Genomic DNA, 14,720 nt, shown 5'->3' with positions numbered 1-14,720 from the left:
TGTAAATTATTATCATCACTTCAAAAATAATTACACATTAATTTATCTATTTTTACTAAAACAATCAAACTTATCATATATAATAAAATAATATAACCAATAACATGCTAATAATCAAATTTATTATAATAATATAATAAATTTGTTCATGAAATATCAAATATATGTTTTTTATATGATGATTAATTAGTTACTGATTTTTTGTATGTATAATGATTGAATATTATTAAAAGGAGGAGAAGAAAGCATTGTGATCACGGATGACACGTCAAGAAAGTCAACTTTTCTGACCTTGTAGAAGTTTCAGTCTAATACACATTCCCTTGACCATTTTCCATTTAACATGGCTCAATGGAATACAATGAGGATACAAAATTTCTTATATAACCAAGTCACCATGTTAAATCAAAATATTAATGCAGCTTACGACACAAAATGACAATAATAATGGACCCATTCATAAACCATTTTTTCTTTCTCTCTCTCTCTTTTTTTTTTATTGTTAATAATATTTGTTTTAGTGTGAGTGAATGAACCTGGACGTTATGACATGCGGAAAGCTGTTCCCTGCACTAGCTTATTCATTGTTATTAATAATAACTTTTGATATTCATTATTTAAAATAATTATAAAATTATATCTAATTTCCCCAAAATTCTAGACCAATATGGAAAGGAAAGGATTCTATATGAATAGAGAATTAAATTAATTAATTAATTTATTTATTTATTGAATTGGATAGTGCCACGGTGAAGGCCTCCCCTGCGGTTCCCCGTGGTGGTTAATACCAACGGCCAACGAATGGTGCCACGTCAGCTCGATTCTTTTCACACTCTGTGAATTCCCAAACTACCCTCCTCCGAACCCAATATATAATACGAATGACCAATCACATTTCCGCTTATCATCGCTGAGAAGGCGAAAAAGAAAGAAAGAAAAAAACGAACAGAAAATCTGAAACTGTAGAGATCCACAATGGCGAAGACCTTCAAGTACGTTATCCTCGGTGGAGGTGTTGCTGCTGTAAGTTCCATTTCTTCAATCTACTATTCTTGGTTCTTAATTGTAGTTGTCGACTCGTGTTGGAATTTTAGCTGATCTGTGTAATTTGAGCTTGAATCTGAGTTTTACACTTTTACTGATTTGAATCGGAAGAAGAAGATTCTAGAATTACGATGAACTTAATATCTATATGCAGTGCTTAGTGATTACGGATATAGCGAAGTAGTGAATTCACTTTATGCTTTATTAGATGTTTTTGCTCATTAGAACTGTTGAGATTGGATGAGATGTGATATGATGTGATGTGATGAAACTTTTGAAATCAGTGTGGATCTTTTTTCTGAAAAAGATTCTTCTTATGTCTGTTGTTTTAATCTACTAAGTGAGATAATTTTGTTATGGAATTGTTAGCTGCATCAGCTCGAAATTTAGGCATGGCTATCAAAACTTAGTGCGAGTAGTTCAGCACTATTATTTCACTACTTTCCCCTGAGAAATTTGGTAAAACGCAAAAAGAGAAAAAGAAAAAAGTGCTAGATAATTTATTTTCAATTGAATTCCGTTTTATTTTCGGTTTTTGGGTTGTGGAGTTGATATCATTTCGTAATTGCAGGGTTATGCAGCAAGGGAATTTGCTAAACAGGGACTTAAGCCTGGGGAGCTGGCAATCATATCCAAAGAAGCGGTATCTTATGTTTTCAACTGCACATTGCATATCATACATCGATGTTTAGAATAGTGTGATTTTCTCATTTGCGATTTTTTTTTTTTTTAGATGTATGAAATGTTTGTGGAATATATACATATTTCTTTTTTCGTTAGACATTTTGTAAATTGATACATCATGGATCTCTAAGTCAGGAGTTAAATATTACCTATTCCTTGTGGTTTTATATGTTCTAATAGAAATGATTTTCCTTTTAACTTACAAAACAAATTTACTAGAAGTTGCAATTTTTCTTTTGAATTATGACAAATGCTGAAGGAAGCAATATACATATTATTTTCTAGTATATCCTTCCTTAAGTGCTTTCTACACATTTTGTCTTCAAATTTTGTATTGAGTTTGTCACTTGAACCGAATGCAGTTATTTCTAATACATGTTCCCTTATTTTTCTTTTTGTAGGTAGCACCTTATGAACGTCCTGCACTAAGCAAGGCTTACCTTTTTCCTGAGTGTAAGTTGTGATGCTTTTTATATGTTCATATTCTCTCTCCCTCCCTCCCTCGTTGCTTGATATGCTATAATTATCTTGATGTGACAATTGGATTTTGCAGCCCCTGCTAGACTCCCTGGTTTCCATGTTTGTGTTGGAAGTGGAGGAGAAAGATTGCTTCCTGAGTGGTACAATGAGAAAGGTGATTCTTACGTTTGGTTCAGCACAATTATTGGATAGTTTTAAGGATAGCTGGACTCTCATGCTAAGTGAAAACAAGAGTAAACTAGAAAAATGGTCCTTAACAATGATTTTCCGATGCAAATTTAAATGTTTGATTGCAGGTATAGAGTTGATTCTTAGCACAGAAATAGTGAAAGCAGACCTTGCTGCAAAATCTCTGACAAGTGCAGGAGGAGAAACATTCAGTTACCAGATTTTGTTGATTGCAACTGGCTCAACTGTAAGGATCCTCAAGGATATTAAAGGATATGTCATGCATTGTACTCATTTTTTCATTTTTTTTGTTTGTCTTACTAATACTTCGTATTTGTTTGCAGGTTATAAGGTTGAGTGATTTTGGTGTTCAAGGAGCTGATGCCAAAAATATCTTCTACTTGAGAGAAGTTGATGATGCTGATAAACTATACGAAGCAATTAAAGCAAAGAAGAATGGCAAAGCTGTGGTTGTTGGAGGTGGATACATTGGTCTGGAGCTTAGTGCAGTGTTGAAACTCAACAATCTTGATGTTACTATGGTCTACCCAGAACCTTGGTGTAGTAAGTGGATAGTTATAACTTTTTCTTTTCACGCCATCCCGTTTTATTTTTCTTTATATGTTTTTAAAGAAGGGTTTTATAATCCGATGTTGCAGTGCCAAGACTTTTTACATCTGGCATAGCTGCTTTCTACGAGGGATACTATGCAAAGAAGGGGGTGAATATTGTTAAAGGAACAGTTGCTGTTGGATTCACTGCCAATTCTGATGGAGAGGTATGATTGAACTCTTAATCTCAATATGTTACTGATGGGATTTCCTTTTAAATTTCAAATCAAGCTTGACATGATTTCAATCCACCATTCAGGTGAAAGAAGTCAAACTAAAGGATGGCAGGGTCCTAGAAGCTGATATAGTTGTTGTTGGCGTTGGAGGAAGGCCACAGACAACCTTATTCAAGGGACAGGTTGAAGAAGAAAAAGGTGGAATCAAGGTTAGTCATACCAAATCAATTTCTTAATTGATATTGAATAAAATATCATTTGAGAAATGATTGTAGTATAAAAAATGACGGATGAATCTTTCATTGTTGGTGATAATGTCTTTTTTTTATTGTCGCTACAGACGGATGCCTTCTTCAAGACCAGTGTTCCTAATGTATACGCTGTTGGTGATGTTGCTACTTTCCCCTTGAAATTATACAATGAGCTGAGAAGAGTTGAACATGTCGATCATTCTCGCAAATCAGCTGAACAAGCTGTGAAGGTGAGAAACTTCTTCCCAAAAAGGTTTGATCACTGTGGCATCAATTTTTAAAACATGTGTTGGTTTCCAAAGCTACTCAGTAGATCAGTACCCAAATGGACATTTGTTTTTTTCATGAACTATTCTTGCCTATACTGTCTCATTTTGAGTAACATGTAGGCCATCAAAGCTGCCGAGGAAGGAAAAACGATTGAGGAGTATGATTACCTTCCATACTTCTATTCGCGCTCGTTTGAACTGTCTTGGCAATTCTATGGTGACAACGTAGGTGACACCGTGCTATTTGGAGACAGCAGCCCGGAATCATCTAAGCCCAAGTTTGGGTCATACTGGATTAAAGATGGGAAAGTCGTCGGCGCCTTTTTGGAAAGTGGAACCCCTGAGGAGAACCAGGCTATTGCCAAAGTAGCAAGGGTCCAACCTCCAGTTCAGGATGTGGACCAACTTGCAAGTGAAGGTCTTTCCTTTGCTAGTAAAATATAGAGCTTTTGTTTCGAATGATACAACTCAAGGGTGATTGCATAGAATAAGTTTCTGTATTGACTTCATTTTACTTTGGGTTTATGCGATTGTGTCATAGAGGAACCTTTTTATGTTTTTATTTGATTTCTTATGAGATTGTAATGGATATCCCTTGTTTCTGTGTTATTATTTATGTTTACAGTACTTGATATGTACATCTATGTTAGAATTATCCCCCTCTAAAACAAAACTGAAAACGAATTTAGTTTTAAGAACGTGCTGTTTGCTGATTGTGGGGCCATTCTTGAGAATGTTTGCATGGGGATTTTGGTTCCTATGTTTAAAACTAGGTATCAAAGAGCATCTGCATGTGAAACATTCCCCTGAATTATTAGTTGGTTTACTTATTCTATTCGGTTCTATAATTCCACCAGATTTTCAATTAAGACCTTATATCATATCAAATTTTGTAACTGAAACTCTATCATAAAAAAATATAAAATTAATAGAATATTTTGTTAAATTATACAGAATATTCAGTTTAGTGTTAGACATATTTATTTTGTTTAACAAAATATTTTGTTAATTCTAATATGGTATAAAGACTCAATTGAAAAGGAAAAAAAGTACGAAGACTTAATTAAAAATTCAATAAAAATTATAGGAATCGACAGAATAATTAAACCTTATTAGTTAGTGCCATCTTAGGTTCTTATTGCTTTTTAAGATTGTCATGGAGCATCGTTTTCTTTTTACTTTTTTTTTTGTGTCTCTCCTACCCAAAAACACACAAGACATATCTATGGCAAAAAAGGTAATAACCAATAAACTCCTTTCTCAATTATCAAAACGTAACTCCATAGCATGAAGAAACTAAATTAAGACAAGATTGGAATTAGTACGCACTACAATCTACATTACTTATTTAGAATAGAACTATGATAAACTAAGCAGCAGCTCTAGAGTAAATTGAGAATATATGTTCTGGAAAAATGCCATTAATCGAAGAGACTGAAACCCATATCCTGCATTATTAAAAAAGAAATTAAGATGAAGGATCAGAGACTATAATATAGAATGAAACAACAGAGATGTAGCTGTTGGAAACTAGAAACTTACATCATCGGATTCCTCTTTTTCCTCCACCTTTTCTTCTTTCTTAGCTGGAGCAGCTGCCGGAGCAGCAGCAGCAGCACCTCCTCCTCCGGTGGGAGCAGCGGCAACAGCGACACCACCACCACCACCGGAAGGCACAGAGGCTAACTGTTCCCTGCCGGCAGCAATAACCTCAGTTATATCCTTCCCCTTCAGCTGAGACATCAACAATTCAATCATATTATCCTCTGCTTCTGCTCCAACTGCATATTACCAAAATTATGAAAAATGAAAGTTAAATTTTGATGAAATGATAATATATGATCAGATATCTATGTGAAATAGTTAAATCCTGCATGTAAATTAAATTCAAGTGACAAATTAATTTTTTTTAATGACAATTGACTACTAGCCTACTATTTCACCCCATATTGCATGCAATAACTATTAACATTAATTAAACAACAATGCATATTCCATTAAACATTAACATTAATTAACTATATCAGATTTTGTAATTAAATACCTGCAATACGAGTATGCCTAGAATATTCTGTATAGTTTAACAGAATATTCCGTTAATTTGAATATTTTTTATCACAATAAGAACTTAGTTACAAAATCTAATATGATATTGGGATTCAACTGAAAAAATATATATATATAAGAACCTAATTAAAAATTTAGTGAAACTACAAGGACCAATAGAGTAATTAAACCATTAAACAACAACAATGAATATGACAGAGTAAGCTACATGAATCAAATGAAATGAAATCACAAAACAGCTTATATTGCAATCAATCCATTGAAATGAAAAAACTTTAACAATAGGGATGATTTTTTTTTTTTTAATGGAAGTAATATTATGAATTTATAGTGATAGAGATAGGAGAATGGAACCAGAGCCAAGGATGCCCTTGATGTCTTTAGCAGAAGGGTTTTTGTTGCCTCCAAGAACAGCAAGCAAATATGCAGCAATCACCTTCATTTTCCTGTCAGTCAAAAATCCCACATCAAATTAAATTAAACAAAAAATCGTTAACAACAATTATATAACATTACCTAGCTCAAACACTATAACTACTATACAACTTCTATTTAATTTATTTAGTGTAACAATATTTCAGCAATGGCCAAAATTAACCACGGAGAAGGGAAAAGAAGAATAAGAACCTGCGATGGCGAAGATTCTAATGACGAGTTCAAACTTGAAACTCAATGTAACACAGATTCTGTTCCTGTTTCTCTTACGTCACTCTACGTAGCAATAGTTTTTGGTAGTTGCACTAGGGTTCGTTTTATTAGGAACAGAAAAGATAATTAAAATGAATTTAGAAGTTATTCATGGGCTTCTTATTGGGCCAATTTGACCAAGTCTGGGCCCATTATGATATCTCTTGTATTCTGAACGGGCCTTCTTCAAATCCTCAGGATAATTCCTAGATATTGTTGACCAAAAAACCAAAAAAAAAAAAGAAAAAGAAAATAGAGATGTAATTACTAATTAGTAACCAATTAAGATTAGTTAAAATAATAAATATTACGTTGGTTCCTAAACCATAAATTTTGAGTTGGTATTTTAATTAGGAATAAAATATTAAAATCTAAAATTAGTATATTAGTTAATAAATATAGTTAGAATGAAACTAATTACTTGCTAATTAATACTGTCTTTTATGCCATTTTATTAATTAAGGTTTTTCATTTTCTTAATTTTTTCTTTATTTTCTAATAATTATCATGAATTCTTACATGGTAGAAAAGTATACAAGTGATCACATGCACCCTCTTATATTCGTATTAAAATGTTACTAACAAGTGATTAATCTCCAAATCTATCACTAATCTACTAATGTTTTTGATAATTTACACATTCACACGACTAGTGTGTTGGCCATGTCAAATACTCAAAATTCAAAACACGAGTGTTGATATTTTAATAAATATATATCTAATGTCCTTGTACGGAATAACAATAATGATAAGCTTTTTAAATTTTAAGTGTGTATCTAAATATATTACCCAATAAAGTTTAAGTCCTTTGGTATGTTGACTTATTATTACTGGTTTACTACTCTTGCAAGTTGCACTAATTAATTAATTGATTGCAACAACTCTGATTTTGACCTATCTCCCTTCTTATATTTAGAACAAAACTAGGAATGGCACTACAATTGGGTAACTAATTAAAATTAATGCAACAAATCTATTAGTTAGCAATAAATTTTTAGTGAAACTCAGATTTGTGAATAATTAGTTATTAGTATCTTGTCAGATAGAAAAATACTGTGAAAAATAATAAAAAAATAGTTGTGTTGATGAAATAGTTTGAAATAATAAAATATATAATAATATGAAATGAATTCGGAGTTACTTTTGAAATTTACTACCTAACTTATTTAGTACATGATTGCAAATGAGAAAATACTGATTCTTTAATTTTTACAACTAAATTAGATATATATATTAAAATTTGTACTGAAAAATAAATTATACATTAAAATGAATTAAATTACATATATATATAATGATTGATTTTTGTGTATATTTAATATTTTTTAATATATAAATTGGGATAAAAATCTTACGATTAGGAAGCTGATATATTTTTAGAAAAGAATGTAATAAGCACTGAATTATATATGTGTCAAAATTAAATATTATATTTATATTAAAAATCAATCATCAAATTAATTATTATATATATTATTTATATAATTATATTTAAATACATTATATATAAATAATTGATTTGGTAATTATTTTCTTTTTATACATTGATTGATTAATATATATTATTGTGGCACTTTAAACTGCTAGATTGCATGAAGAAACGGTAATCTAACGATGTTGTGATGGATTATTATTAGAAACGTTCAGATCACAAAACTAATTTGATTGAATTGAAAGCTGATAGTAGACATTAGTGGTTTCTGATTTTGCTTAAGGTCACTATCTAACATGTAATGCACATCATTATTATAATATATATTTAAAAAAAATTTGAAGTCTTTAATTTTTTAGGGCTCTTTTCTTTCTCTTATTTGTCTGTTATAGCCACGTCCTTGTCTTACTTAAGCCCATTTTTTCTATGCATTTTTATTAATTAATAATTATACATTAATACACTATCTTTGTTAAATTCATAAATTTGGGCTATATTCTGAATTTCTGATCTCTCAATTTGCATAACTTTAGCATATACTTTTTCGTTCTTAGTTGTTTATTTATTTTATTTATGTATCTATCATTGATCATTGAACATTTTTTAATGCATTATTATTTCTAAATTAATGTTTTCAAAAATAAAATTGTATAATTCATATACATTTAGTAAAAAAAGTCTTAAATTAGCAACGATATTATTCAAATTTCTAATATTATTGATTATTGATTATAGATATATAATTCAGTTAAGTTACAATTGATCATCACATCACTAACCAAAGAGTCCCCATTATTTTTGTGAAATTGCTTTTGTTTTGAAGATGTGATATGACTTAGTGAATTATTTATCTTGTTTTTTTCTTTTTTTGTTTTATTGCAAGGGCATCTTGTTACTCTGAGACATAGTGATTAAAAAATCGAGATTGATGAAACACAGAGATTAAAATAAATTTTATATTATATTTAATGTAAAATATATTATATTAAGTTATATTTTAGTATACGTCTGATTTAAGAAAAATATAAAGATGAAAGAATAAATTTAGAATTTGAATAATTAAATAAAAATATTTAAAAAAATATATTATTAAAATTTTAATTTTTATTTTTAAAAATTTTAGTTTTATATATTTTTATTTTTTTGGAAATATTTAAAAAATTAAAATTTTGTAATCCAAAACTGAAAATTTAATTATAATATTCAATCTCAATTTCAATTCCAAAAGTAATTACAACCTTAAATCTTATTAGATTTTTCAGACGTTTGATTACCAAAAAAAAAGAGAGAAATAATTAGTGATTCTAAATTATTCTTTTAATTAATTATATTCTTATTATTTTTTAAATAAATTAAATTTTAAATGTTTTATTTTTTTGACATTTTAAAAATAAAATATATATTTAAATTTTTATCCATTAAAAATTTAAAAAAGTTGAATAAAAAGATCTCAGAATTCACAGGACTTATCCAGCAGTAGGTATGATAAATAATTTTTTGCTGGAAATTAAAATTAACATTGTGGGGCCTTAATTAAATATTGTGTTTGATGTGCTGTAATGACATAGACATCTAAAAATTAAAGGACACATATACTTTATTTTTTTGTTTTATTCACAACATGACTTAGGTTGCTCTCAATTGGAGAAATTTAAAAGAAATTTACTATTACTCCCTCTAATAATCCGGTCATTATTATTGTTTTTCTTGGTCAACGAAAGCTATGAATAAACAAACCTACTCTCCTTTCTTAATGACCAAATGTGTGGCCAGAAAATATAATGGATCAGGATAGATGATTGAAAATAAAAACAATAATATTCCAATTATGAAAATAAAAAAGGATTTAATTATGATATATATTAAAATTATTATTAATAAAAATTTTAAATTTTTATATTTAATAATTATATAATAAGTATATTAAATCTTAAGTTTTATATAATTTTTATAAAAAATATCAAATTAACGATTTTAGTGTACCAAAAATTGTTACACGTTTTTGACCATGAAATTGAAGACTTGAAAAGCAAACAACACTCCCTAAGTCCAAACAAATAACCATTGAAATAAATAAATTTCACGTGGCCACTTGTTTAATTCTTTCTAGAAAAATGATATATATGATTTTCTAATATTTATAAAATATTTAAAATGATTTTATATAAAAAATAAATTGAGAAACAAATATTTATATGTTACTTATATTTACAAAGATGCTTTTTATTTCTTTTCTCTTTTTGTAATAATTTTTTAAAAGATGTTTAAGAAAATGATTAGAATGCTAGAGTATTACTGCAATATTATTATTTGGGTCCATCTAGTATACAGATGCACTTTGGTACAGATTTACAGATTTTTGTTTTTATTTGGTTTAAAAGTGTATCACTAAAAGTGTTGCTTAAAGAGAAAGTGTTACCCTTAATCGTTAACTAGGCTCTGATACCAATTTTGCAATTTGCAATTTTGCAATCCTTTTTACTAGTCTTTGTATATTGTAATTTCATTTTTATAGTTTTCAATCTTGTTTTAGTTTATAATATTCTTTTTTGCATGGATTATTGTATATAAAATCTTTTATCTGTTTGTCTTTTTCTTTAATATAATTTCTTAAATCCTCAAAAACTTCTTTTATTTCTACACTTTCTGTTGTTTCTAAATACCTTCTTAATTTTTCAACTTCATTTTCCATTTTTTCTTTTAACAGTTTTAATTCTTTTAAGTCATAATATGATTTTCCAGGCATTTATAAATTTTTTAAGTTTAATTCCAACTTGTTTATATTTATTCTTACTTCTATCCTTTTTATTATAAGGTCATCAATTTCGATCTGAAGGTTATTTAATTCCCTTTTATACTCTTTTATTTTACTTTTTAATTTTTCTGCCCTTTTTCTTTTTATTTTATTTTCTGGTTTTTCAATCTTTTTATGCTTCATTATTTATTTTAAAATTTCTGCAAACTCTATCATTGATTCATCATTATTTTCTAGAGATTCTATTAATTTTTCTAGCTCTTCAACTTCTCTTTTTAACTTGTCATAGATTATTTTTAGAGCTTCAAATGCTCTTTGATTTATTTCAGAAAACTGTAAATAATTCAAACGATTTTCTCTTTCAAAGAGCTCTTGTTTCTTGTCTTGATAAGTTACATATATTTCTTCTTTATTTATTGTCATAATTTAGTGTTTAGGGTTTCATTTAATTTTTCGACCTTTTTTGTTAATTCTTTTATTTCAGAATTTTCTTCTTTAATCTTCAACTTAGATAGACTTAAAGGGCTATTAATTTTAGATTCTCTAATTTGAAAATTCGATGAAACTAATTTTCCTGACGGTTCTTTTAATAATAGAACTGGGTTTTCAATAGCTTTATATTTTGGTATTTCTGTTTTTACAATTTTCTGAAATAATTCATCGACATAAATTCTTTCTCTGTTTTTAAATATTATACTATGATGGCTATTTGTTAAAGCATAATTTATTGCATATGTAATTGAAAATGGTTCATCATCTTGTTCCATTAGATTCTTTCTGTGAAATTTATAAGCCAGACTTATAGATCTTCCAAGATTTTCAGTTGATAAAGGTATAGCATATCCCAGATGGGCATTAAATTTAACATTTACGTTTGCCAAGTTTCCATGAACAATTCCAATTATTTGATCTATTGGGTCATCAGTAATTCTTTTGTCACAGATTGCTAAGCTTATTGGTGAATTAATTCCTTTCATATATGTAGATTTGATTAAAACTTGTATAGTACTAATATGAATCCATCCAATTTTAGATCTTTTTTGTTGATCCTTAATTTTCTCAATTTGTTTACTTAATTCTTCATCATTTATCAAAGCTATTTCAAGTTCTCCATTGGCAGATTTTATCTTTATAGGGGCTTCAAGTTGAATTTTTCCATAGTATATTATATTTTTTCTATTAAAAACTTCTTTTAAAAGGTTTTGTTTATTAAAATTTTCGTTTGATTTGAGATTTAATTCTGTTTTTAAAACAGCCTGTTTTTCATTATCTAATAAAGCAGTTAATCTATAATAATCAGATTCTTCTGTTAATTCTAAACTTTCTAAATAATTCATAATTGAAAGACTAGAATGAATACATACCTTTCTGGAGAAAAACTTCCTTTATTTAATATATTTTACATAAGGTGTTTTTATCTCCAGAGGGGAGATTGTAAATACTAACTCCAGAGGGGAGTTTTAGAACTATTTTTCCCTAATGGGAATTCTTCTTCAGATTATAGAATCGCCTCGGCAGCTTCCTCCTTGCTCTCCTAGCATTTGAGTACTCTTTGCCTCCTGCTTTCTATTTTCTGATGCCTTCTACAATTGCCTAAGCAACCTATTTATAATGGTTGGGTCTGATGGACAATTTCCATCCTTACCCTTCTTATGACGTCATTGCTTACGTCATTGTTTATTATCTTGCACCAGCTACATTGTTGGTGCTCTATGACCTAAGCGCTTACATCACTATGCAATAATGTTGAGAGATGCTTCAGATGTGCTGTCTTCCTCTTTCATTATGTGTCCTTCAGATGCGTTGTCTTCTTCCTTTATCATGTGAGTTGATTCCGTTTTATTATTGCTTTCTTCAGATAACTCTGAGACGCATAGCTGGCACTTGTGGTCTTCTCTCTCTTTTATCAGATAGCAGAGATTCCTCTTTATCCCTTCAGGGAGCTTTTCTAAGAGTCCAGACAAGTTGTAGAATGCTGATTCAAATTCCACTAAGAGTCTCATCTCTCTTTCTTCAATTTCATTCCTTTTACTAGACACAAGCAAAGTATTTCTGCTTTTATAATTAATTCTTGTGTGAGATTCCCTTGTTATCTTTTGAGTTCTTTCGAAGACCCTTGCTAGTGTGCTAGCTAGCCTTCCTTCATGACTGTAGATTGTTAAATCTTGAACTTGATCAATTGGTTGAAAATTTCCTGGGAAGACGGACATGAATATTACTTGGTGTGCTGGAACCAAGCATTCTTCTTCTTCATTAAAAATAGGTTGACTGTTCGTAAATTTTAGGGATATATCTCTTGGATTTACGTTGTCAATCATATTTTTTAAATCTCTTCACTGCATCAACGAATCCTGCAGGAAACTCACTAATAATTTTTAGATCATTAAAAATTAAAATTGTATCAATTAATCCATACTGGAAAAACTGATAGGTGTCCGATGGGGATGCATCTGGAAATATAACCAGCTTTGTTAGCTGTTCTTTGGCAATAGGATAATATCCTAAAATTGCTCTTTTTTCTTCAGTCCAGTTCAGGACTATATTAAGGGTTTCTCTGAGATTTGATCTACAGACCCTTTTCTTTTCTTTGATTTCAGCCCTTGTAGGAATGTTTCTTATTATCCCTGTTCTCTGGGTTTGAATTGGAGCTTTATCTGCTCTTTTTAGGGTCTGCTCTGGATGAAGAGCTTCATATTCCCTGAAAGATTCCTTTGCTTCTTCCAGTGTTAAAAACCCTCCTTTATGAATTATCCTTGATTGATGTGTAAATGGTGCTGCTTTTTCCCAGGCATCATATACTCCTTTCATGGGGCCATTATAAATTACATAATATTTTTTATCTTGGGTAGATTTTTTGATAATTTCAGCAATTGTTTTATTTTCTGGAATTGTTTCTTCACCTGATTTGTCCACCACGCTTAGCTGGCTGAGCTCTGATGGTTTTGGTTGTTGTGTTGATTTCATTGCTTCGACGGCCTTCTTGAGGGATTGGATCTGTGTCCTTATTTGCTGACAATGTTTGCATTTTTCGAGTTCTTGTTCGTATTTCTGAATTTCTTGATCTAATGCGTTGTAGACGAACTCCATTCTCTTGTTAATGTATCTGCAATAACATTTTTGTCACCCTTAATATATTCAATTTTTATTGGATATTGTAACAAAAATAATTGCCATCTTACCAATCGTCCATGATTATAATCAACTTTTAAATTATATCGTATGAAACCTGTTAGGTAGCTTGAATCTGTCCTTAATGTAAATTCTCTGGGTAGTAAATCAATTTTCCATTTCTTAAGAGATTTAATTGCTGCTAGAGTTTCCTTTTCATGAGTGGTATATCTCTGTTCTGTTGGAGTAAAAGTCCCTGAAATATACCTGCAAAGTAATTCCTTTGGGGAATTTTTAGAATCTAGTGATTCTTTTCCTTGCTCCAAACTTTTTATAGCTTTCTTAGCTTTTAGACATCCTGACCAGGTTATGTCTGAAGCATCTGTTTCTACTATTAAGTAGTCATTTTCTTCTGGAATATAAAGTTCTGGAAATTTTTCACATAATTCTTTAATTTTTTGAATTTGCATACTATCTTTTTCATCCCATTTCCATTCTTTTTTAGTACTTATTTTTGGAAATAAGCTTTTAGTGTATTCTGTTATATTTTTTAAGAATCCTTGATCAGAAATATAATTTATACACCCTAAAAATCTTTGTAATTGTTTTCTATCTTCTATTTTATTAGGAAATAAATTTACCTTTTCTAGGACATTTGGCTGAAGTTTTAGCTTTCCTTGAGTGGATAGAATTAATCCAAGAAACTCTATTTCTTGTTTTGCTATTCTTGCTTTCTTTTTGCTAAGAATTAATCCTTTTTCTTTACATCTTTCTAAAACTATTAATAATTTTTGAAGATGATCTTCTCTATCCTGTTTTGTAAAAATTAGTATATCATCAATGTACACTAAAACAAATTCATTTAACTCTTTTAGATTTTCTTCCATAAATCTTTGATAAATACCTGGAGCTTGTTTTAATCCGAATGGCAATACATTCCATTCATAGAGCAACACACTTGTTGATTCTTTTATTGGACAAGTAAAAG

The 14,720-nt window shown here is 29.5% G+C and overlaps 2 protein-coding genes across 2 annotated transcripts; one reads left to right on the top strand and one right to left on the bottom strand.

The window, feature by feature from the left end:
* Positions 1–715: 715 nt before the first annotated feature.
* LOC107626404 (monodehydroascorbate reductase) lies at positions 716–4,296 on the top strand. Its single transcript, XM_016329279.3, has 10 exons — positions 716–1,023; positions 1,616–1,687; positions 2,130–2,181; positions 2,282–2,362; positions 2,505–2,623; positions 2,721–2,940; positions 3,036–3,154; positions 3,247–3,372; positions 3,504–3,644; positions 3,804–4,296. Exons 1-10 carry the CDS (start codon positions 976–978, stop codon positions 4,125–4,127), a joined length of 1,302 nt encoding a protein of 433 aa, XP_016184765.1. The 5' UTR covers positions 716–975; the 3' UTR covers positions 4,128–4,296.
* Positions 4,297–4,928: 632 nt separating this feature from the next.
* Positions 4,929–12,185, bottom strand: LOC107628620 (large ribosomal subunit protein P2). Its single transcript, XM_088504312.1, has 5 exons — positions 11,989–12,185; positions 6,378–6,643; positions 6,105–6,196; positions 5,226–5,464; positions 4,929–5,131 (listed from the first exon to the last, which is right to left on the bottom strand). The coding sequence occupies exons 3-5, from the start codon at positions 6,190–6,192 to the stop codon at positions 5,105–5,107; spliced, it is 354 nt and encodes a 117-aa protein (XP_088360438.1). The 5' UTR covers positions 6,193–6,196; positions 6,378–6,643; positions 11,989–12,185; the 3' UTR covers positions 4,929–5,104.
* Positions 12,186–14,720: the final 2,535 nt, after the last annotated feature.

This window comes from Arachis ipaensis, chromosome B2 (assembly GCF_059453495.1).
Source record: "Arachis ipaensis isolate K30076 ecotype BB chromosome B2, ASM5945349v1, whole genome shotgun sequence".
NCBI classification, from domain to species: Eukaryota; Viridiplantae; Streptophyta; class Magnoliopsida; order Fabales; family Fabaceae; genus Arachis; species Arachis ipaensis.
Note: the sequence above shows the minus strand (reverse complement) of the source record. Positions and strands in the feature narration are given on the sequence as shown.